Consider the following 25,514-nt stretch of genomic DNA (forward strand, 5'->3'; position numbering starts at 1 on the left):
GAGATATTGAATTAAGAACGGCAACCATATTCCATCTCCTCCCTCCCTCTAAAGGCAGATAAGCAACCAGGGATATACAACAAAACAAGACTCTGTTCAGGAGAGTTGCCTTAGGCACGAGAAAGGAATTTATCACTGGCAGAATAACAGTCATGTGAACTGGAAAAGCAATATGTTTAGTGTTAAGCTGAAACAAATTAAGCACTGCCCCACCCTGACTTTCCACTCTATTAGACCAAAGATTGGCTAAGCAGCATTCAACAGAATGAGTCACCCTCATTTCTTGACTCACAGAGATTCACGGCAAAATTTTGTGCAGGATAAGGCTGAACATGGTCTCACCAGTTCACTTTTGCCAGGTCACAAGGCGTTGCGACCATTTATTAAATTAGAATCGATGCAGACCACAATGCTCGAATCATTGCAGTGACTTTGAAACCTGCAGCTTTTTATCATGAGGGCAAATCTTTAATTCTTCCTGCTTGTAGGAAGGAAGCCATCGGTGACTCATCAGTGAAGTTGTACTGTGAGGCTACCCCAGCGGGGTGTTGCAGCTTGTGTCGTTTAAACATCTGTGACTGGTTAAGACTTCTTACGTCTGAGAACCGGAGCCAGGCTGACATAGAATTGACTTACAGCACAGAAGTTGGCACAACGTGACTGCGAGTGTTTATGCACCACACAAATCTCCTCTCGTCCAACATCACCGAATCTAGGGATTGGCAAATTTATTGACTAGGGCCATTTTCTTTTGCAAGAAATGTAACCAAAGGCAGACTGGGTGGGATATTCCAGCCCCACCGAAAGCGACCTCCCGCGGTGGTTCCCAGGCAACGGGGCAGGCGAGCCCCGTAAAAGACCATAGACCGAAGCTCCCATCGGCGGCCAGTGATGAGCCGTGCCCGCTGCCAGTAAACACGCCGCCACGGCTGGGCTGGAAAACCCTGCCCATCGTTATCTTATCTCAGACAGAGGGCGCGATCTGACGGGAAAGTTTCAAAGTGTGGTAGCGAGCGGAAATTGCCGGGTGTTTAACAACAGCCAACCCAGCGAGGCCGTCACTGGTATCTAATGTTAATTATGGTGCTCGGGCTTCACACCGGAAATGACTGTCCCGCTAGCTAATTCGCCTGGACAGCATTCATAGAATTATCATAGAATTTACAGTGCAGAAGGAGGCCATTCAGCCCATCGAGTCTGCACCGGCTCTTGGAAAGAGCACCCTACCCAAGGTTAACACTTCCACCCTATCCCCATAACCCAGTAACCCCACCCAACACTAAGGGCAATTTTGGACACTAAGGGCAATTTAGCATGGCCAATCCACCTAACCTGCACATCTTTGGACTGTGGGAGGGAATCGGAGCACCCGGAGGAAACCCACGCACACACGGGGAGGATGTGCAGACTCCGCACAGACAGTGCCCCAAGCCGGAATCGAACCTGGGACCCTGGAGATGTGAAGCGATTGTGCTATCCACAATGCCACCGTGCTGCTCCCTGCTAACAATTGGGAGGATGCACATTCTCCCCATGTTGGCGTGGGTTTCACCCGCACAACCCAAAGATGTGCAGGTTAGGTGGACTGGCCACGCTAAATAGCCCCTTACCCAGACAGCACGCACCCATGGCGCTGGTGCAGACCAGAACCACGTTTCGGTGATGCTGACCCAGCCCGATTGTTGGATGCAGTAATGTCCGTTTCCCCCAAGGGGGTTGGATAGTCAGCCACAGGGCAGTGTGCAGCCTGGGAGGCAGTGGCAGCAACCGCAGTACGGAGAGTGTCACAAGGAGGACCACCACCCAGTGCCGCATGAAGCTCAACAACCTCAACTGGGCCGCATGGGTAAGTTGGCATTGGACCCCTGACATCAGTCCTACCTGATACTCCCGGCTACCCCCTCCCCCCACCGCTAGAACGACGGCCCTGCGGTTGGCACCACACCACAGCCCCCGCCATAATACCGCGCCTGTGCCCTGGCACACATCTGCACACCCCACCCATGCCCAACGGTGTTGGCCACGCCAAATCCCCCTCCCCATCCCACCTATGTATGCCTTTACGGGGCTAGCCGAGGACAGATCGGTCACCGACATAGATCTTGGCCTGCGCCGCAGAGGTGAGTACCGACCAGCCCCCGTTACACCTGTGGTGTTCATGCCAGACATAATGATCCGTCCCTTCCACTGACCACATGTACATTCTGCCGCAGGATCTCCATCCAATGGTGCCGGTGCATCTGGCGTGCCCATCCCCTCCCCCGGCCCCCCAAGAGAATTCCAAGGGTGCCATTGTTGAGGCATCGCAGCTGTCTTCCCGAACATCCACCAGTGCAGAGACACAGGTTTCGGGTGGTGGAACCTCCATGGGTCCAACCCTCATCTGCTCCATAAAGATGTTCAATTCTCGTGCCATCCTGAGCAGTTACCTGTTGGATCTGTCCAATGTTGGGTTCTGAACACAGTTAAAGTTTCCCCCCCCCCATGATCAGTCGGTCAGTGTCCAAGTCCGGGATTTCAGCCAACATTTTCTTGACGAACTCTGCATCCTCCCAGTCTGGGGTGTATAGTTTTACCAAGACTACCGGGTCACGTCCAGGGTCCCGCTTTTGTGAGGGCCACGAAGAATCCAGAACGAGTTTTCAGGATACAAAGAAATAACATTTATTTACAATAACATATATATGCAGCAGCAGCAGCAACTTCCCTTGCTGCTCACTCCTCTCTCTCTGCTGGTTCCAAACTGGCCAGCTCTATTTATGCAGGGAGTCTGCTAATGATTTCTCCGCCCCCCTCATTGGGGAAGCTCATACTCCCATAGGATTGTGGGATTGTCATTAGTCCACAGCCAATGGTAAGCAGGCAGGTTATAACATCCCTCCCCCCCCAAAGTCCAAGGAATCCACCGAAGACCCTGCAAAGGAGGGCGTCGGACTTGTTTTGCCGCAGGCCGGACACCATTTGCACGAGGCGCTGGATCGGGCGGCGTGTAACGAGATGGAGACCGGCGCTTACATGATGAGCGGCGTAACGGTTGTACATCCATGGCCCGTGGGCCCAAGGATTCCCCCTCTGAGGTGTCTTGTGTCTCCATCTCGGAGTCAGAGTCTGCTACCTCCGTCATCTCGGCGTTTTTATCTCCATGCGGTTCTGTCACGACCTGCGCAGGCTTTGAGTGAGGCACCAGAGGAAGAATGTGAGGAATACGTTCCATTGTGTCTGGTCTCTGTGGTTGTAGAAATGAGCTCCTGGGGCGGGGAATCTTTGGAAGGGATAGTCTTCTGGACCGAACATGGTCTACATGTTTGCGGTGGAGACGACCCTGGGCTTGCCCTGGTAAGAGATAGGGCCCGTTTGGCGAACGATTACGCCAGGGACCCACTGGGCACCACCAGCAAAATTACGAACGAACACTGAGTCACCGGGCGCAAACTGCCGAATCGGCCGATGCCAAGAAAAACCATGTCCATACCGTTCTTGTGTGTGGCTTACTTTTGCGCCAATGTCCGGGAAAACCATGCTAAGGCGGGTGCGAAGTCTCCGGCCCATTAGGAGTTCTGCGGGAGCTACCTAAGTCACAGCATGGGGGGAGGTCTTATATGAAAACAAAAAACGAGCCAGTCTCGTGTCCATTGACCCGGAAGACTGCTTCTTTAGGCCTTGTTTGAATGTCTGCACTGCGCGCTCCGCCAACCCATTTGAAGCTATCGGCCGCTCGGCCCCGTTCTCCATCTTGTGGGACAGGACGGCCCCAATACCATACAGGGATGCATCACATGTGACGAGCAAAGGCTTTCCAGGATCATAGTGGGTTAGTAACCCAGACGACGACAATTGTTGTTTTACCCGCCGGAAAGCGGTTTCTTGCAGCTGACCCCAAACCCAGGTGTGATTCTTCTTTTGCAGAAGGTGCAACGGGGCCAGTGTAGTTGCCAGATTGGGGAGGAAGTTTCTGTAATAGTTTACGAGGCCGAGAAACGAACGACGATGCAAAGTGTCAGTCGGGGCAGGGACCTGTTGAATCGCGCGCACCTTCTCTGCGACGGGGTGCAAACCTTCGCGGTCCACCCAATAATCCAGGTAGACTACTTCCTTCGCCTGAAAGATGCACTTTGTGCGACGTAAATGGACTTCAACCTCCGAAAAGCGTCTAAGGACAGCCTCCAAATTTTCCAAATGTTCCTGCTCCAACGTCCCTGTGATCAAAACGTCATCTAAGTAGACAACAACACGCGGTAAACCTCTCAATATGCCCTCCATAACGTGTTGAAAATTAGCGCAGGCAGAGGATACTCCAAAGGGCAAACGTGTATATTCATACAGGCCCCGGTGTGTATTAATCATTACATATGGCCGGGAGGCATGGTCCAGCTCCAGCTGTAGGTAGGCGTGACTCATATCTAATTTTGTGAACGAGAGTCCGCCTGCAGCTTCACTTGGAGATCCTCTATGCGAGGCACTGGGTATCGGTCGAGTCGAGAAGCCATATTCACTGTAAGTTTATAGTCGCCGCACAAGCGAACTGTGGCATCTGGCTTCATTACAGGTACAATTGGTGCTGCCCAGTCAGCGAAACGGATGGTGATACCCAAAGTCTCCAAATGAGTGAGCTCCCCTTCTACCTTCTCGAGCAAGGCGTAAGGCACCGGGTGCGCCCGGAAATGGCGCGGCGTGGCTCCTGGTTCGACTTGGACACAGGCTACGGCCCCTTTTATTTTCCCCAAACCGGGTTGGAATACATCTGGGTATCGTCCTAGCACCTCAGTCAACCCTCCAGAAACTGTTTGGAGGATGTGCTGCCACTGCAAACGCAAATGGCACAACCAGTCCCGACCCAACAGGCTGGACCCATGGCCGCGCACCACGATAAGTAGGAATCGCCCCTCCTGGCGTCCCTAAACAACAAGGCTCATCGTAGTTCCTGCAATGTCCAATGGTTCCCCCGTGTAGGTGGCCAACCTGGCCTGTGTGTCTGTTAATGTAAGGGTATGTATACCCTACTTGATGCGGTCGAATGTCCTCTGGGCGATCACGGAGATCGCTGCGCCAGTGTCTAACTCCATCTCAAGCGGTGACCAATGAAATGAAAATGAAATGAAAATCGCTTATTGTCATGAGTAGGCTTCAATTAAGTTACTGTGAAAAGCCCCTAGTCGCCACATTCCGGCGCCTGTCCGGGGAGGTTGGTACGGGAATCGAACCGTGCTGCTGGCCTGCTTGGTCTGCTTTAAAAGCCAGCAATTTAGCCTGGTGAGCTAAACCAGCCCCTACTGACCCGTACTGTCACTTTAATGGGGGCCACATGGGGAGCTGCCACACAATGCAGCTGCAGGCAGTCATCCTCCGTCTCCACGTCCTCGGGAGTAGTCGCCGCAGGTTCATCCAAATGAAAGGTACTGGCCCCAGTTTCGGTCGGAACGACGGCCCCTCTGGCGCTCCCAGGACCGGCGTCCGCGACGGGGTCGGCACCTACAAGTCTGACACGGACATGGCTCCTCGTCCATTGGTTCTGGAGAAGGCTCCCTTTGGGGAGGAATGTCCGTCGGCCACGGGCGTCGATCGGACGTCGCCTCGCCCAAGATACCGCAGGGGGACGCTTTTGGACGGAAGGGGTTGCGCCCCAAGGCATACACCTCCATTCCTTGTAGCTCCTGCACTCCTCGTTCTGCGCTCTCTCGGGACAATACTATTTGAATGGCCTGTTGAAAAGTCAATGTTGGCTCGGCTAACAGTTTCTCTGGGTGGCCGCATTGTTAATACCGCAAACCAAATGGTCGTGTAACATTTCTGACAAGGTCTCACCATAGTCACAGTACTCCACAATCCTGCGTAGTCTGGATAGAAAGTCGGCAAGGGATTCTCCTGGGGTCCTCTCAGCGGTATTAAACCGGTAACGTTGGACTATCGTGGATGGGGTTAGGTTAAAATGTTGCCCCACTAATTTCATCAAACGTTTTGGTGTCCGGCGCAGCTCGGTAGGTAAGGCTCCTAATCACCCCAAACGTATGCGGGCCGCAGGCGGTGAGCAATATGACCACCTGGCGCTCGTTTTCGGTGATGTTGTTTACCCGGAAATAGTAACGCATCTGTTGTGTGTACTGGTTCCAGCTTTCCTGCGCAGGATCAAAAACATCCATACAGAGGCATGGTGTGATAGAAAACAACTTCCAACCTGTATCCAACAAAAATCCAGGGAGGCGGCTTCAGCAGTGCAGACAGCTATTCACTTTAACCCTTGTCGCCAGTTTTGTGAGGGCCGCGAAGAATCCAGCACGAGTTTTGAAGGATACAAAGAAATAACATTTATTTAGAATAACATAAATATATATATGTATATATATATACAGCAGCAGCAACTTCCCTTGCTGCTCACTTCTCTCTCTCTGCTGGTTCCAAACTGGCCAGCTCTATTTATGCAGGGAGTCTGCTCATGATTTCTCCGCCCCCCTCATTGGGGAAGCTCATACTCCTATAGGATTGTGGGATTATCATTAGTCCCCAGCCAATGGTAAGCAGGCAGGTTATAACACATACCACCCCCTGGGTCCAGCACAGTGACACTTGCCGTAAATGAGACTGTTCTGTTAGTTAATATAGCCAGCCCCTTGTCCTAGTGTCGAAACATGAGTGAAACACCCCATCCCGCCATGTCCGCATCTCTGCCTGCGTACATTCCTGCCCCTCCTGGCTCTCACAACTCGCCGTGCGTCGCTATTATTGCCTACCCAGACCATTATTCTGGACAAATTTGTTGGTGTCCTCTGGGGCGTCAAAATAATACTCTTTCCCCTGGTTTATGACCCAGGTGCCAAGCCGCATCTTGGTTTTGTTTCAGGAAGATTTTGCGCTGTTAAAATTGACTCGGTGGGTTAGCCCAGCTGCCTCACGGCGCCGAGGTCCCAGGTTCGATCCCGGCTCTGGGTCACTGTCCGTGTGGAGTTTGCACATTCTCCCCATGTTTGCGTGGGTTTCGCCCCCACAACCCAAAGCTGTGCAGGCTAGGTGGATTGGCCACGCTAAATTGCCCCTTAATTGGAAAAAATGAATTGGGTACTCTAAATGTAAAAAGGAAATTTGACTCGGCGCGTGGCCAGGTCTGCCCCAATGACTTGGTAGAAGTGGATGGAATGTACTTCCCTCTTGCACTATTCGCCCACCTCAGAATCCGCTCTTTCTCCTGATGCTTGTGGAACTTTACAATGATCATCCGTGGAGGTGCCCTGCCTGGGTCGCTGCCAAAGTGACCTGTGGGCACAATCCACCTCCGGAGGCTTGGCGAAGCCCTCCTCGCCGCCCAGTTTTCTGAGCATCGCCAATATGTATTCCGTGGGGTTCCTCCCGTCCTACCTTCTGGCAGCCCCACAATTCTTAGGTTTTGGCATCGAGACCAGTTCTCCTGGTCGTCTGTTTTTTCTTTTAGGCCCTTCTCAGTTGTGGTCAGGCTCGCCACCTCGGCTTTGAGTGCTGCGATCTAATTCCTTGGTCGGTGGTGACCATCTCCATTTTGGCCATAGTTTCCCATACGGAGGCCGTTGCCGCCTCCACTGCTGTCTCGGCCACTGCCAGGAGGCCTCTCTTCAGGATCCGCCCTGAGTCTTTGGAGCTCGGTGGTGATGAAGCCCATGAGTTTGTCCATCAGCGCTTGAGTCTGCGCTGAGAGCTCCGTGGAGTTAGTCCTTCCCGGTTCCGTGCCACCTCGTGTGGCTGCCGGTGTTCCCTCCCCTCGTCCTTGCTGGCTTTTCTGCTGGGCTGTTTTCGTGGATTCCATAAGAGAGCCACCTTACATGCGACCGCTCAGCTCATGGCTGCCACCGGAAGTCCCCACAAGCAGCAATTCTAGCTGATGATTTCGCCCACTGAGCGGACAGGGTCCGAGATTTAATACTCTTTAAAAATTCCACCAATTCCACGCGTCCTGGGTGGCACCACCACCACCTTCTCAAGGGTAATTAGGGATGGACAATAAATGTCGGCCTCACCAGCGAACCCCACATCTTATAGTAAAAAACCTTGACCAGTATACCAGCCTTAACCACTGTATAGGGCACAGAAAACGCATCTCCTCCACAACAAGCTCCACACTCCCAAAATGTCTTAATTTTCAACTCCAAATAACTAGGGTGCCAGCTAGTTACCAGCAACAGTAATTTATAGACTCTCTAAGAAAAAAAAAGAAAGTAAAAATTCAGCCTAATGGTGAATCGGAAAAATGGAGTTATTCCTTTCTGAGAGTTACCAAAGCAATGACTCTGTTTTATTGAAGCGTATCCATGTTAGATTGTGGGAGAGCACGGCTATTTTGGGCCCTCTCCTCTGGCACCGAGAAAGGCTCCACCTCACCTGGGTGCGGTCTGGCCGCCGTCCCGCCCAGTGAGCCACGCCAGCAACGGAGAAGGTTGAAGCAGGATTTTCCTGTTCTGCTTTTACTAAAACCGGGCGTCGGCTCTCCGAGTTTTAAACGGTAAGAGGCGACAGGGGAGGCTTTCCAATTGCAGGAGGGAGCTGTCACTCAGGCTGATTGACAGGGCTCTGGGTCAATCAGTGGGAAAATAAAAGTCCCTCAGAGGAAGTTTTTACATTGAGCATTTCTGCGCCTCGTATTTTGCGGGTTAAATAGTTGCACTTTTTAAAAAATCTTGTTGCAGAATGTTGCTTTTGAGGAGTTTCGTCTTTGTCTGCCTGACATTTGTTCCGGTGAGAGCGAACGGTAAGGATTTTTTAATCTCTCCCCTCCCTGCCATGTATGTAGACGTGTTGCTTTTTTTAAAGAAGTTTTTTTTACAAAGTATTTTCAGTGGCAGGGGTGGAAAAAAAAGTTTTATTCTATTACTTCCCCACCCCCGGAGCTTTAAGTTGTCAAAAGGAAAATCTGTCCTTCAGACAGAGCCGAGAGAGAAAGGGGGGGAGGATTCCGAATTGGGACATTCGCCAACAACTGCTGAACCGAATTTCGGGTCTGCAGCTCTGGTCATGCCATCTGTCAGGCAATTGGGTTTTCAGTCAGAACTGTCGCGACGGGCCGAATGGCCTCCTTCGCTGCTGTCAGCTCCTGAGGTCCTCCTCACCTGAGGGAGAATGAAGAGTTACTGCTTCAGTGGAAGCTGGGCAGGTTGAAAGGCTAAATTGCCTGAGGCAGAAAAGTGAGCGTGGTGGATAAAGAGCTTTCATCAAAAAGAGCTTTTGTCAAAGCTGGCAAAAGTTAAAGATGTGACTGGTTTAAGTAGGCGGGTGGAGGGGAAGGGGGGAAGGGGGGCGGGTGGAGGGGAAGGGGGGCGGGTGGAGGAGAAGGGCTTCACCGCGCCAGAAGCCCGGGTTCGATTACCGGCTTGGGTCACTGTGCAGAGTCTGCACGTTCTCCCCGTGTCTGCGTGGGTTTCTTCCGGGTGCTCCGGTTTCCCCCCACAAGTCCCAAATGACGTGTTTGTGAGGTGAATTGGACATTCTGAATTCTCCCTCTATGTACCCGAACAGGGGCCGGAATGTGGCAACTAGGGGATTTTCACAGTAACTTCATTGCAGTGTTAATGTAAACCCACTTGTGACAATAATGAAGATTATTATTATTATGAGAAGGAACTAAAGTGGAGGGAATGGGTTTCGTCATCTGCAGGTGAGGGATTTTGTGTGAAGGCAGGTTTCGACCTCACCGCCACAGGGGATACAGGATAAGGTAATTTCTAGATCCCCGCTGGTTTTGGAAATCTATAAAAAAACTTATGAGTGGGAGAGAACTCAGATAGGGGAGTTAAAATGTAATTGGGAGGATGTGTTCGGAAAGGAGTGAGAGGTGGGTCTGTGGGAGGATGCTCTGAGCAGAGTCAACATGTCCTCATCATGTGCCAGGCTCAACCTGATACAATTCAAAGTGGTCCACCGGGCACACATGATGGTGGCCCGGATGAGCAGGTTCTTTGCAGTAGAGGACAAGTATGTGAGGTGTGCAGGGGGGGCGCAAATCATGTCCACATGTAGAACATAGAACATAGAACATAGAACAGTACAGCACAGAACAGGCCCTTCGGCCCTCGATGTTGTGCCGAGCAATGATCACCCTACTTAAACCCCCGTAACCCAACAATCCCCCCATTAACCTTACACTATGGGCAATTTAGCATGGCCAATCCACCTAACCCGCACATCTTTGGACTGTGGGAGGAAACCGGAGCACCCGGAGGAAACCCACGCACACACGGGGAGGACGTGCAGACTCCACACAGACAGTGACCCAGCCGGGAATCGAACTTGGGACCCTGGAGCTGTGAAGCATTGATGCTAACCACCATGCTACCGTGAGGCCCCTATGTTTTGGACATGTCTGAAGCTTAGGGGATTTTGGCGGGGATTTGTCGATTCATGTCTACGATACCAAAAACGAGGGTGGCGCCTATCCGGAGATGGCGATGTTTGGAGTGTCGGAAGACCCGGAGTCCAGGGGGTGTGAGAGGCTGACGTTTTGGCCTTTGCCTCCTTGGTAGCCCAGAGACGGATCCTATTAGCGTGGAGGGACGCGAGTCCTCGAAAATGGGGGCAATGGTTAGCGACATGGCTGGGTTTTTCAGGCTTGAGAAAATTAAATTTACTCTGAGAGGATCAGTGTTCATTCAGAGGTGGCAGACGTTTATCGACTTCTTCGGGGAAAACTAAACTGCTAGCAGATACAATAAGTTCGGAGTGTTAGGGAATAAGGGGGGCAGGTGGAGTTAGTTTAGTTAGCTTAGTTTAGTTTTGGCGATAATGGTGAGAAGAGATGGAGGGACTTGGGGAGTTTTGTGTATAAGCCAAGTTGGCAGGGTATGGAGTTGGTTGGGGGAGTGTTACGCACTGAATTATGTTTACATTGTATTTGTATCTTTTGCTGTTTTGAAACAATAAATGCCTTCATAAAATGTTTGTTTTAAAAAAAAAGAAGGAACTGAAGGGAAGATCAGTGATCGGGTGGAAGCGTGGGAGAGGTTGCATAACAAAATGGGTTGTGGTAGTAAAAACAGAAAGTGCTGAAAAATCTCCAGAGGGAGACAGAGTTAATGGACGGAATTTACCCAGCAACTCGCCAGGTGTTTCGCAGAGGCGGAAGGTGGACCACCATTGGCCAGTTGCGGAATTGTCTGGTCCAGCCGTTGCCCCTTGAAGCCGGGAAACCCGCGACAAGGGGGTGGGTGTGCCATTATTGGAATCTTCCAGTCCCGCTGACATGAACTGCCGGAAAATCTCACCCAATGTTTCACGTCCAATGTAACCTCTTCTTCGGAACTGGATCAAAAATAGAAAATGCTAGAAAAACTCAACTTAAAAGCTCAGAAGAAGTTACATTGAACTTGACGCTTTAACTCCGCTTCTCTCTCCACAGACCCTGCCGGACCTGTTGAGTGTACCCAGCACTTTCCATTTTTATTTCAGCTCTGCAGTATTTTGCTTTTATTAAAGGGATGGTGATGCAAAGGGGAAAGACAAACTAAAGATGGCTCTAGAGAAGAAGTAAATGGGAGTAGCAGAATCTCCCGCTGACTGAAGGTTAGGACATGGAAATTATTGAACTCGATGTGGAGTCTGGAAGGTTGTGAAGTAGTCAATGCTATTGGGAGGATCCGAATGGTGGAGGGTTGTAGGATGTACATGCTGGGCTGTGTGGTTAGAGGAGATCACGGGTGGATTTGAAAGGCTGGATGAAAAGTGTGGGAAGAGGATCTGTTGAATCAAATAGAGTCAGTAGGCCATGAGGGCCCATGGTGTTCGAGGTGAGCTACTGGCATGGGTTGAGGATTGGCTGTCTGACAGAAGGCAGAGAGTTGGGATAAAAGGTTCTTTTTCGGAATGGCAGCCGGTGACCAGCGGTGTCCCACAGGGTTCAGTGTTGGGGCCACAGCTGTTCACCATATATATTAATGATCTGGATGAAGGGACTGGGGGCATTCTAGCGAAGTTTGCCGATGATACGAAGTTAGGTGGTCAGGCAGGTAGTGCTGAGGAAGTGGGGAGGCTGCAGAAGGATCTAGACAGTTTGGGAGAGTGGTGCAGGAAATGGCTGATGCAATTCAACGTGAGAAAATGTGAGGTCTTGCACTTTGGAAAAAAGAATCCAAGCATAGACTATTTTCTAAACGGTGAGAAAATTCATAATGCCAAAGTTCAAAGGGATCTGGGAGTGCTAGTCGAGGATTCCCTAAAGGTAAACATGCAGGTTGAATCTGTGATTAAGAAAGCGAATGCAATGTTGTCATTTATCTCAAGAGGGTTGGAATATAAAAGCAGCGATGTGCTACTGAGCCTTTATAAGGCTCTGGTTAGGCCCCATTTGGAGTACTGTGTCCAGTTTTGGGCCCCACATCTCAGGAAGGACATACTGGCACTGGAGCGTGTCCAGCGGAGATTCACACGGATGATCCCTGGAATGGCGGGTCTAACATATGATGAACGGCTGAGGATCCTGGGATTGTATTCATTGGAGTTTAGAAGGTTAAGGGGAGATCTAATAGAAACTTACAAGATAATACATGGCTTAGAAAGGGTGAACGCAAAGAAACTGTTTCCGTTAGGCAAGGAGACAAGGACCCGTGGGCACAGCCTTAGAATTAGAGGGGGTAAATTCAGAACAGAAATGCGGAGACATTTCTTCAGCCAGAGAGTGGTGGGCCTGTGGAATTCATTGCCGCGGAGTGCAGTGGAGGCCGGGACGCTAAATGGCTTCAAGGCAGAGATAGATAAATTCTTGATGTCGCGAGGAATTAAGGGCTACGGGGAGAATGCTGGTAGGTGGAGTTGAAATGCCCATCAGCCATGATTGAATGGCGGAGTGGACTCGATGGGCCGAATGGCCTTACTTCCACTCCTATGTCTTATGGTCTTATAGTAACCCTCGAGGGTGGCAGTGAGGTTAGGGGTGCCAACCCTCCCAGGAATTGCAGATCATTTTCTGGATAAACTTGAAGAAAAAAATCATAAGGGATTTTGTTTTGTCATTCTCCTTGAACACATTTCTTTACCAGAGTCAAAATCTTTGAAAATGGGCAGGGAGGGATATGGAGGCTGATAGTCTAATTTTTAAAAGTGCTCTCATGGGATAAGGGCATAATTGGCAAGGTCAGCTTTTTATTGCCCATCCCTAATTGCCCTTGAACCCAGCGGCTTACCAGGCCTCTTCAGAGGGCAATTAAAGTGCCGTGTGTCTGGAGTCACATGTAGGCCAGACCAGGTAATGAGGACAGATTTCCTTTCCTAAAGGATATGAATGAACCAGATGGATTTTTAATCAATGATAATTTTATGCTCAGCATTGCTGAGACTAGCTTTATATTCCAGATTTATCAATCCAATTTATATTTCACCAGCTGCAGTGGTAGGATTTGAACCCATGTCCTCGCAGTATTAGCTTCGGTCACCGGATTACTGAATCCATGAACATGACCACTCTTGCCATCATCTCCCCAATGAGACAGAATTGGGTAATGAGTCTTTTTGCTTTCCCATTGGTGTAGCAAAACAGTGCAAGGCTGGATGTGTTTTCTAAATGGGGAAAGGATTTGGAAATCTGTAGCACAAAGAGACTTGGGAGTCCTAGATCAGGATTCTCTTAAGATTAACAGGCAGGCTCAGTTGGTAGTTCGGAAGGCAATGTTAGCATTCATGTCGAGAGGGCTGCACTACAAGACCAGGGATGTACTGCTGAGGCTGTATAAGGCTCTGGTCAGACCCCATTGTGAGCAGTTTTGGACCCCGTAGCTAAGGAAGGATGTGTTAACCTTGGTCCAGGGGTGGTCCACACGAATGATCCCGGGAATAAAGGGCTTGTCATTTGAGGACTCTGGGTCTCTACTCGATGGAGTTTAGAAGGATGATGGGGAATCTCATTGAAACCTACAGAATACTAGGAGACCTAAATAGAGTGGATGTGGAGAGGATGTTTCTAATAGTAGGAGAGACTAGAACCCAAGGGCACAGCCTCAGACTGAGAGATAGCTGTGGGCCCAACACTGAAAACACCTTGTTGATATGCGAATAATGTAATGTTGCAAGATCCACCTGAAAAATGCAGCTGATGCCTCGGGTTGTAGTCTTTCCAAAAAGGCAGCACTGTACTGGAGAATCAATTCTAGAGTGGAGTTTAAATCCACACCCTTTTTGTTTATGGAATAAAGAAGGTTACCATTAAGTCAAGCTTCCTGCTAAAGCCTATCCAATCCCTTCAGATGGCTTCGACCAACGTTAATGTTTTAATAATGAAGAGCAAGGACTGAACAGTGACATCTGGGCTACACTGGATGTGACTGGATGAGGAATGAGTTTTAGGCATTTTTTGTGGCAGGTATAGAGAGGGATGGCCTGTAGGGTATCCTATACCCTCAATGTTAATGTATTCATTACCTCAGCTCTGGTGAAGGGGATGAATCTGGAAGGTGAATTAACACCTTCGCAGATACAGATGAATCTTCAATGGGTTTCCATATTTCCAGCGCTTGTAATATTTACCATTTAAAAAAAAAATAAAAAAATTTAGAGTACCCAATTCATTTTTTCTAATTAAGGAGCAGTTTAGCGTGGCCAATCCACCTACCCTGCACATCTTTGTGTTGTGGGGGCAAAATCTATGCACACATGGGGAGAATGTGCAAACTCCACACGGACAGTGACCCAGAGCCGGGATCGAATCTGGGACCTCGGCACTGGGAGGCAGCTGTGCTAACCACTGCGCTTCTGCGCTGCCTTATAATGTTTTCCATTTTATCCCATTTCATTGGAGGTGCTGGTAAACCTGCTCTGTGTATCCAGCATTCCTTATATTTTTAATGTTTACCCTATGTTCTACTTTTTAATGTACGGCTTTCTTTTTTTTTTTTCTTTTTTTTTATAAATTTAGAGTACCCAATTAATTTTTTCCAATTAAGGGGCAATTTAGCGTGGCCAATCCACCTACTCTGCACATCTTTGGGTTGTGGGGGCGAAACCCACGCAAACACGGGGAGAATGTGCAAACTCCACACAGACAGTGACCCAGAGCCGGGATCGAACCTGGGACCTCGGCGCCGTGAGGCAACAGGGCTAACCCACTGCGCCACCGTGCTGCCCAATGTACGGCTTTCTAATTGTGTGATTTATACTTGTTCTGGAGCTGTGATAACTAATCAGATAACTCTTTCAAAGGGCTGGTTTGAACACAGTGGGCAGAATGGCTCGATGATTCTATTTTCTGGGAAATGAAACTATTTTAAACAGAAATTTGTAGTCTTTATTTTGGTGGCGTGCTATTTCTTGAGATTCACTCACGTCAGTAAATATTGTAATGAGCAAGGTGCACAATATCTACTTCTTGAGGCTGGTTTGGTACATAGTTGGGGCAGGAATTCGGTGCCGATATGAGGGGGGTGGAAACAGTCGGGCCAGGAATTTCCCAATGCTGGTGGTTGTGCTATTACCCTGCCTCAGTCCTGACTCTCGGTCGTTTTCCTGAAGGGTTAGAGCATCCCTGAGGGCTAGAATTGTCCAGTTGACCAGTGGGAAGCTTCTTTCACTGCCTCTCCACCCCTCCCCCTGCCTCTGTGGCACCAGGAGCACAGCAGAGGCTAAGATTTGGCCAGCAGGCCGGGGAGAAGACGATCACTCCAGGACCACTTTGTTCAGGCCACGATTCCTACCTGGCCTCCACAATGGTGGTCCCACATCTGTAGCCATTTCATTTTGCAGAAAGCTCCGAGAGGTTACCTCGAGACAGAGGCACCAACCATCTCTTTCCCACCTGTATTGGAAGGCTTCCTATTGGCTCTCCAGGCTCGAAAGCCTGCTTGTCATCTTTTTCCCCCCTCCCCCCCCCCCCCCCCCCTCCAATTAAGGGACAATTTTAGCCCTCTTGTCCATTCATGGGCCTGCAAAAAGGTTGTCGGCTGACCATTGCTGACATGGCATGGGGTTGGGACCTAATGTCAGGGCAGCACGGTGGCACAGTGCTTTGCACTGCTGCCTCACAGTGCCAGGGACCCGGATTCGATTCTGGCCCTCGGTGATTGTGTGGAGTTTGCACTTTCTCCCCGTGTTTCCGGGTGGTCCGGTTTCCTCCCACAGTCCAAACATGTGTAGGTTAGGTGGGGTACGGCGATAGGGGCCGAATGGCCCCCCCTTCTGCACTGTAGGCATTCTACAGTTCCGATCCAAAAGGGAAGCCTTGTTCTCAGTTACAGTTAGTATTTTCTCTGATGTTGCGAGCAATAACATGGCACCAATTGAAACCGGTGTCTTTTCATTTCAACTTAACCCTCAAATACTTGTCGAGTACCTTTGTGTCAGAAAGTATCCTTTTTTTATTGCACTTTTTTTAGATAAAATATTACCTTTTTTAACAAGTTGGTTTGGTTGTCTCTCAGTATTCTGCCAATATTTGAAACCACAAGAGGAAACGCATGACAAGTTTGAGCTACAGTCGATTCTTTATTTTCTCCTCCTTTCTGTCTATGACTCAGTTCCCCACCCACCTCGCTTTCAACTTTGACCTATTTTGTGCGGCTCAATGTGTTCGGCGTGGCCGTAAGTGCTTAAATTGAGATACGTACTTCTGTGCAGTGCTGCAGTGCGGCGTTGTATCATCCCAGCTGCACTGGGGAATGTAGACTTACCAGCCCACATAGAGAGCCCGAGTGGCCCAGTTGGGAGTGCTTCAGCCTGCCTTTGAGCTGGAAGGTCCTGCTTTCAAGACCCCTCCCAGTTTTGTTGGCCATAAAATGAGCATTCATTCAAAGTGGGTTGTCAATCAGCCTACAAAATGCATCCAGCAATCTGTACCATTTTCCAAGGGGGTAAAGTATATGAAGGAGCATGGGGAACGTCGTGGGAAATTGCAAACGGAATGTCGCCTCAGTTGTAGTCAATCAATTGGTGAGACCACATATGGGCCTCATTTCTTCGCCCGTCAGGCGTGAGAAGCATTCCCGCCCGTGGTCGGCCCCGAGCCCGATTTCACGCTGGCTGGCCAGTTAAGGTTCAGTGCTGCCAGTGAGGATGGGTAGCAGGTGGACACCGCGAAAAAGGGGCACATGGGCCACGTTAAATTGAGTTCAATTGGTCCCTTTAATGGGCTATGTTGTCTGCTTGGCCACTCCGACACTTCCGACACTCGTGTGCGCCCACTGACTAAAATACTGTGTGTGTGTACGCGATGACGTCGAAGCACGGGCCCGAGTGATTTCACATGCATCGGGCAATCGCCCACCCAAGCAAAGCAAAATGCCCTTCGAATACTGTGCAATTTTGGTCTCCATGTTTAAGGAAGGATAGACTTGCACTAGAGGCTGCACAGTGAAGGTTTGCTGCATTGGTTGCTTGGACGAGAGGGTTGCCCTGTGTGGAAAACTGGTCCCATATTGCCTGGACTTTAGAAGAATGCTGTGGACTAGTCAAAACTTATGTGGGGCTTTACATTAGAGATACCGGGGGGCATCTAAAACCTGGCAAAATCCCAAAATAAGGGCCCCATCGTTTAGGACTGAGATGAGGAGAAAGTTCCTCACCAAAAAACTTGTGAATGTTTGGAATTCTCTACCGCTGAGAGTTGCGGATGCTCCATCATTGAATTTATTTAACGTTGAGACAGACTTTGGTCGCAGGATATGGGGAGTGAGATGAAAAACGACGTTGAATCAACCATAATCATATTGAATGGCGGAACAGGGTCTACTCCTGCTCATGCTCTTGTATTCCATAAAATTCCTACAGCACGGAAGGAAGGTATTCGGCCCATCAAGTCTGCGTCAACCCTCTGAAAGAGCGGGCTGTCTAGGCCCACTCCCCCACCAAAACTACACATCCTTGGACACTATGGGTAAATTTAGCATGGCTAATCCACCTAACCTGCACACCGTTGGACATTTCTATGGATTCTTCCACCAGACTGCCCCTGATTTTCAATCTGCAGCATCTTTTAACGTGCTGGCATTCTACGTTTCAGTCAGTCTACAGGTGAAGAAGGAGTACTGAAACAGTGGCCATACAGTCCGTTGATACGCTGATGCGCGATCAATAAGCATAGAAATGAAGGAGTAGTCCGAATCGAAGGCTTTAATCTACAAGAAGTGTGCCCAGCAGCGTGAGTACAGAAAGAACGATTCTTATACTCCGCCTCATGGGCGGAGCTAGCTTCATCTCGACCAATGGGAAAGCAACACTTGGGCCAATGGGCAGCGAGCCTACTCCACCAATAGCAGCTCACACTCCCAGGTACTGTAGTACCTCTAGTCATACTCCACATTCACCCCTTGTTGAGAAAGGAACCGGGGACGGCGTGTGCTTGTTGAGAAGCCGGGGGGGTGCATCCAGTGCGGGTGGGACAAGATACTGGTAGTATGGCTAGTGATATGGGATTATATCTCTCCAACGGTGGTTGCCCACTGGCCCGTAACTATATACAGAGATGTGTTATCACACGGCAAGTTATTTACAGAGTCGGGAAAACAAAGGTCCATTTAAAAAGTCATATTGACTCGATCAGACAATCAGGGGCCTTGGACATCCTCTGCGACCTGCGGAGCTTCATCGGAGATGTTGGAGATGCGGGCGTCCATGACTCCGGGAGCGATGATCCGGTCCTCGTGGAGGTTTCCACACCCCTAGACGGAGCTGGTGAGGGCCGGGCCGTGGGGGGGGGGGGGGGGGGGGGCGGCTAGTCCTCTAGGCGGTGCGGGTGAGGGGGTTGGTGGGCCAGGGAGGGGAGCGCCTGCGGGGAGCAGTTGCGGTTGGAGGGGGGTGGGTGCGGCTGGTGCTGGGGGCGATGGCGGGGATCCGACGGGCGCCAGGTTCCGTAGGGAGACCGTGTCCTGTTGGCCGTCGGGGTACTCCACATACACGTATTGCGGGTTAGCGTGGAGCAGCTGGACCCTCTCGACCAACAGTTCCGATTTATGCGCCCGCACCGGTTTCCGGAGCAGGATGGGCCCGGGGGCAGCCAGCCAGGTCGGGAGCAGGGTCCCTGAGGAAGACTTCCTGGAGAAGACTAGAAGGCGTTCAAAAGGTGTTTGATTGGTAGACGTGCAAAGCAGCGACCGGATGGAGTGGAGGGCGTCTGGGAGGACCTCCTGCCAGCGGGAGACTGGGAGATTTCTGGACCATAGGGCCAGCAGGACGGTCTTCCAGACCGTACCGTTCTTCCTCTCGCCTTGTCCGTTACCCCGGGGGCTATAACTGGTCGTCCTGCTTGAGGCAATGCCCTTGCTGAGCAGGAATTGACGCAGTTCGTCGGTTATAAAGGAGGACCCCCTATCGTGGAAAATGTAAGCGGGGAATTCGAAAAGGGAGAAAATGCTGTGGACGGCTTTTGTGATGGTGGGTGTGGTCATGTCGGGGCAGGGGATGGCGAACGGGAAGCGGGAGTACTCGTCAATCACATTGAGGAAGTACGTGTTGCGGTTGATAGAGGGGAGGGGACCTTTGAAGTCCATGCTGAGGCGTTCAAAGGGACGGGAAGCCTTTGTCAGATGCGCTTTTCCGGGGCGGCTTGCACTCCGCTCAGATGTGGCAGTTCCTAGTGACTGTCCTGACCTCCTCGATGGAGTAGGGCAGGTTGCGGGTCTTTACAAAATGAAAGAAGCGGATGACCCCCGGGTGGCAGAGGTCCATGTGGAGGGCTCGGAGGCGGTCCACTTGTGCGTTGGCACAGGTGCCGCGGGACAGGGCATCGGGAGGCTCGTTCAGCTTCCCAGGACGATACAAGATGTCGTAGTTGTAGGTGGATAACTCGATCCTCCACCTCAAAGATCTTGTCATTTTTTATCTTGCCCTTCTGTGCGTTGTCAAACATGAAAGCCACCGACCATTGGTCTGTGAGGAGCGTGAACCTCCTGCCGGCCAGATAATGCCTCCAGTGTCGCACAGCTTCTACTATGGCCTGAGCTTCCTTCTCGACCGATGAGTGGCGGATTTCGGAAGCATGGAGGGTATGGGAGAAGAAGGCCACGGGCCTGCCCGTTTGGTTGAAGGTGGCTACCAGAGCTACGTCGGACGCGTTGATCTGGAAGGGGAGGGACTCGTCGATAGCGCGGATTGTGGCCTTTGCGATATCCACATTGATGCGGCTGAAGGCCTGGCGGGCCTCCGCCGACAGGGGGAACTTGGCTGTTTGGATGAGCGGACGGGCTTTGTCGGCGTAGTTGGGGACCCACTGGGCGTAATATTGAGAAGAAGCCGAGGCAGCGCTTTAGGGTCTTGGGGAAGTGGGCAAGGGGGAGCTCCATCAGGGGGCGCATGCGTTCCGGGTCGGGGCCTATCACTCCATTTCACACTACGTAGCCGAGGATGGCTAGACGGTTGGTGCTAAACACGCATTTGTCCTTGCTGTAAGTCAGATTCAGGAGCTTTGAGGTTTGGAGGAATTTGCGGAGATTGGTGTCGTGGTCCTGCTGATCGTGGCCGCAGATGGTGACATTATCGAGATACGGGAAGGGTGCCCGTAAACCGTATCGGTCGACCATTCGGTCCATCTCCCTTTGGAAGATCGAGACCCTGTTTGTGACACCGAAGGGAACCCTTAAAATGTGGTAGAGCCGCCCGTCCGCTTTGAATGCAGTGTACTTGCGATCGCTCGCGCGGATGGGGAGCTGGTGGTAGGCGGACTTGAGGTCCACCATGGAGAAGACCTTGTACTGTGCGATCCTATTGACCAGGTCGGATATACGGGGGAGAGGGTACGCGTCCAGCTGTGTAAATCTGTTGATGGTCTGACTGTAGTCTATGACCATCCTATTCTTCTCCCCGGTCTTTACCACCAGAACTTGTGCTAGCCAGGGGCTGTTACTAGCCTTGATGACCCCTTCCTTCAGAAGCCGCTGGACCTCTGAACTGATGAAGATCCAGTCCTGGGCACTGTACCGTCAGCTCCTGGTGGCAATAGGTTTGCAATCCGGGGTGAGGTTTGCAAACAAGGACAGGGGATCGACCTCGAGGGTCGCGAGGCTGCAGACAGTGAGGGGAGGCATCGGGCCGCCAAATTTAAATGTTAGGCTCTGGAGGTTACACTGGAAGTCTAACCCCAGGAGTACGGCCGCGTAGAGGTGGGAGAGGACGCAGAGTCTGTAATTTTTATACTCCTTCCCCTGGACTGTGAGGTCCGCTATATAACACCCCGTGATCTCCACTGAATGGGAGCCAGAGGCCAGGGCGATTTTTTTTTTTTGCTTGACCAGGTAGACGGAGAGCGCAGCGTCTTACCGTGGTAGGGTGTACGAAACTCTGTGCTCCCGGAGTCCAGTAGGCAGGTCGTTTCGTGCCTGTTGAGCAGGACCTTAGTTGTTGACGTAGAGAGGGTGCGGGGTTGAGACTGGTCCACAGTGATTGAAGCGAGTCGTGGCAGATAGTCGGAATCTTCATCGGGCGGTGCGTAGTCACCCGCAGGGTCCTCGGAGCCGATCCAAGATGGCAGCGCCCATCGGTCGCACATTGTGGGGGGTGGACAAAATGGCGTCGAAGGCACCAAATGGCGGTGCCTGGAGGTCGAGCTTGGCGTTGGGGGATGGGAGCAGCGAGGTTCGGGGGCCGCACGGGGCCCCTGGAGAGAGAGAGAGAAGGGGGAGTCCCGCGGTCGCTGCCCGGGACAGCAGCGCCCGCCTTGGCAGACGGACACAAAGTGGCATTTCTTCCCGCAGCCCTTGCAGGTTGCAGATCGGGCTTGGCAACGTTGTCGGGGGTGTTTTGCCTGGCCGCAAAAATAGCAGCGGGGCCCCGCGGGTTTTTCAGGGCGTCCTGCGGCGCAGGCCTGGGGGGAGTCCGAGTCCGTGGGGGGAGAGAGGCTGAATTCCACGCTGCCCAGGGGGCCGCCGCACGGTCGGGGGCGTATGAGCGGGTGTTTCTGTTTGCGACATTCAGGGAGGTAGCGAGGGACCGTGCCTCCTTTCTTTTTTTAAAATAAATTTAGATTACCCAATTATTTTTTCCAATTAAGGGGCAATTTAGCGTGGCCAATCTACCTACTGTGCACATTTTTTGGGTTGTGGGGGCGAAACCCACGCAGACACGGGGAGAATGTGCAAACTCCACACGGACAGTGACCCAGAGCCGGGTCGAACCTGGGACCTCAGCGCCGTGAGGCGGTTGTGCTAACCACTAGGCCACCGTGCTGCCCGAGGTTTCCCTTTCTAATAGTCTCTGGTGGATCTGTGGGGACTGCATGCCTGCAATAAAGGCGTCTCGGATGAGGAGTTCAGTGTGCTCACTAGCCGACACTTGCGGGCAACCGCAGTTCCTCCCCAGTACGAGGAGGGCACGGTAAAAATCGTCCAACGACTCACCAGGGATCTGCTGCCTTCTGGCCAGTAAGTGCCGAGCGTAGACCTGATTCACCGGCCGGATGAAGTGGCCTTTGAGCAGTTCCATGGCCGCGTCATAGTCGGTCGTGTCCTCAATGAGCGTGTAGATGCCGGTGCCGACGCACGAGTGGAGGATGTGTAGCTTCTGCTCCCTCGTCGGTACGTTTTCCGCCGTGCTAAGGTAGCTGTTGAAACAAGCCAGCCAGTGCTTAAATGTGGCTGTTGCATTTGCTGCGTGGGGGCTGAGTCGTAGACACTCCAGCTTGATGCGGAGCTCCATCCTTTAAAAAGATTAAATTGATGCGCGATCAATAAGCACAGAAAGAAGGAATAGTCTGAATCGAAGGCTTTAATCTTAAAGAAGTGTGCCCAGCAGCTTGAGTACAGAAAGAACGATGGCTGCTGGGAAACACAGGTTCTTATACTCCGCTTCGTGGGCGGAGCTACCTTCATCTCGACCAATGGGAAAGCAACACTTGGGCTAATGGGCAGCGAGCCTTCTCCACCAATAGCAGCTCACACTCCCAGGTACCGTAGTGGTTATGACCTCCAGTCATACTACCAGATATGCTTTAAACTTAAACGGTGCCTTACACTTGGCAGCAGTGAAAGCTGCTTCGAGAGTAACCAGCAAGTGACTCGCTTCACCCTCAAAGGAAGAACTTGCGTTTGCACAATGTGCCTCACATCTTTAGGATGCCCCAAAGCGCTACACAGCCCAGAAAATACCTTTGACGTGTGGTCACCGTTGTGATGTTGGCAAAGCAGGACGTCCGGTTGTGCACAGCAGGTTCCTGCTAACCACAACGTGATAATGACCAGATAATCAGGTTCTTTAGCACTCGTTGGTTGAGGGATAGGGGAAAATTCTCCTGGTCTTCTTCGAAATAATGCCACGGGATAATTTATGTCCACCTGTGAACACAGCCGAGACCTCCGTTTAACGTCTCCTCCTAAGGTGGCACTTCCGGTAGTGCACCACTGAAGCCTGTTTGGGGCTGAAGCCTCCAGAGTAAGACTTAAAGCCACAACCTTCTGACCCAGAGGCACAGAACATAACCACTGAGGTACAAGCAAATTACTTCTGGATGCTCCAGTCTGAAACCAAAAGAGAAAATGCTGGAAAATCTGAGCTTTGACAAAGGGTCATCTGGACTCAAAGTTAGCCCTTTTCTCTCCCTACAGATGCTGCCAGACCTGCTGAGATTTTCCAGCATTTTCTCTTTTGATAACCACTGAGGCACCAGTTTCCATCATTTTTAAAAAATAAATTTAGAGTACCCAATTATTTTTTTCAATTAAGGGGCAATTTAGCGTGGCCAATCCACCTATCCTGCACATCTTTGGGTTGTGGGGGTGAAACCCACACAGACACGGGGAGAATGTGCAAACACCTCACGGACAGTGACCCAGAGCCGGGATTTGAACCCGGGCCCTCAGCGCCGTAGGCAGCAATGCTAACCACTGCGCCACCGTGCTGCCCACCAGTTTCCATCATGTTGGATGTTTGTAATCTCCGGCTGTAATTACGTTTAGCAGGCGTGTCCCTTTTAAGGCTGTTGCCAAGGCACTCGCAAAGGGTTTGTGATCTAAACAGAGACATGGTGAGTTTAAGTATTGCACTATTTGCTCATTGCCGCTTCTGTAGATTTGCAGATGTCCCTGGCTCCTGCCCCGAGGGATAGGTTATCAAGGTCAGAAAAATGACAGCAGGAACTGTCTCTCTAGTGTTTTTGATGTGACACCTGACGCAGAGAGCATGATCATCACAAACTGTGAAATAATTATAAAATTATATAGTTCTATTATTTCCTGCTGCACAGAATCATAAATATTTATGTAATTATGAGATCTAATGCTTCAAACCAGCAATCAAAGACTTTTTATCTGCAATGTATTCCACAATGTTATGGAAGCACATTGTTTGGAACACTGACCATACATCAGCATATCCAGAAAAAAAAGCCCCTTTGAACTGTAATTGCCCAATTACAGGTTGTTACAGTGCAGAAGGAGGCCATTCGGTCCATCGTGTCTGCTCCAGCTCTCCAAATGAGGATTTCACCCAGTGCCAATCTACTGCGTTCTGTCCATAACCCTGTTAATTGTCTCTTCAAATAATCATCCCATGCTCTCTTGAATGCCTCAATTGAACCTCCATCCACCGCCCTCTCGGACTGTGCATTCCAGACACCAACCACTCAGAGTGAAACCATTTGTTCTCGTATTGCTTTTGCTTCTTTTGCCAATGCACATACAAATGTACAAATTAGGAGCTGGACTAGGTCCCTCGAGCCTGCTCCACCATTCAATAATATCGTGGCTGATCAGATTGTAACCTCAACCCCACATTCTTGCCTACCCCCCATAATCTTTTGTTAATCAAGAATCCAACCTATCACCCCTTTGTTAATCAAGAATCCAACCTTTCGCCCTTTGTTAATCAAGAATCTGACCTTTCGTCTCCTTGTTAATCAAGAATCCAACCTTTCGGCCTTTGTTAATCAAGAATCTAACCTTTCGCCTCCTTGTTAATCAAGAATCCAACCTTTCGCCCTTTGTTAATCAAGAATCTAACCTTACACCTCCTTGTTAATCAAGAATCCAACCTTTCACCCCATTGTTAATCAAAAATCCAACCTTTCGCCCCCTTGTTAATCAAGAATCTAATCTTTCGCCCCCTTGCTAATCAAGAATCTGACCTTTCGTGTCCTTGTTAATCAAGAATCCAACCTTTCGGCCTTTGTTAATCAAGAATTTAACCTTTCGCCTCCTTGTTAATCAAGAATCCAACCTTTCGCCCTTTGTTAATCAAGAATCTAACCTTACACCTCCTTGTTAATCAAGAATCCAACCTTTCACCCCATTGTTAATCAAAAATCCAACCTTTCGCCCCCTTGTTAATCAAGAATCCAGCCTTTCGCCCCCTTGCTGATCAAGAATCCAACCTTTCGTCCACTTGTTAATTAATATTCCAACCTTTCGCCTCCTTGTTAATCTAGAATCTATCTGTCTTTGCCTGAAAAATGTTCAAACACTCTGCTTCCACTGCCTTTTGAGGAAGAGAGTTCCAGAGACTCACCACCCTCTGAGAGAAAGAAAAATCCTTATCTTTATTTTAAATGGGTGACCCCATATTTTTAAACTGTGACTCCTAGATCTAGATTCTCCCACACGAGGAAGCATCCTCCTCAAATCCGCCCTGTCCAGACCCTTCAGGATCTTATAGGTTTCAATCGAATC

At 50.6% G+C, this 25,514-nt stretch overlaps 1 protein-coding gene across 4 annotated transcripts in view; it reads left to right on the plus strand.

Moving 5' to 3' along the window:
* The first annotated feature begins 8,506 nt into the window (after positions 1–8,506).
* Positions 8,507–25,514, plus strand: part of LOC119977495 (CD99 antigen-like protein 2) — a 68,990-nt gene continuing 51,982 nt past the window's right edge. For all 4 annotated transcript variants that reach the window (XM_038818527.1, XM_038818529.1, XM_038818528.1 and 1 more), the window contains exon 1: positions 8,507–8,707. In XM_038818527.1, coding sequence (XP_038674455.1) covers positions 8,647–8,707 — 61 coding nt within the window. In that variant the 5' untranslated portion in view covers positions 8,507–8,646. The remainder of the gene's footprint in view (positions 8,708–25,514) is intronic.

The sequence above is a fragment of the Scyliorhinus canicula genome, chromosome 14 (genome assembly GCF_902713615.1).
Source record: "Scyliorhinus canicula chromosome 14, sScyCan1.1, whole genome shotgun sequence".
NCBI lineage: Eukaryota > Metazoa > Chordata > Chondrichthyes > Carcharhiniformes > Scyliorhinidae > Scyliorhinus > Scyliorhinus canicula.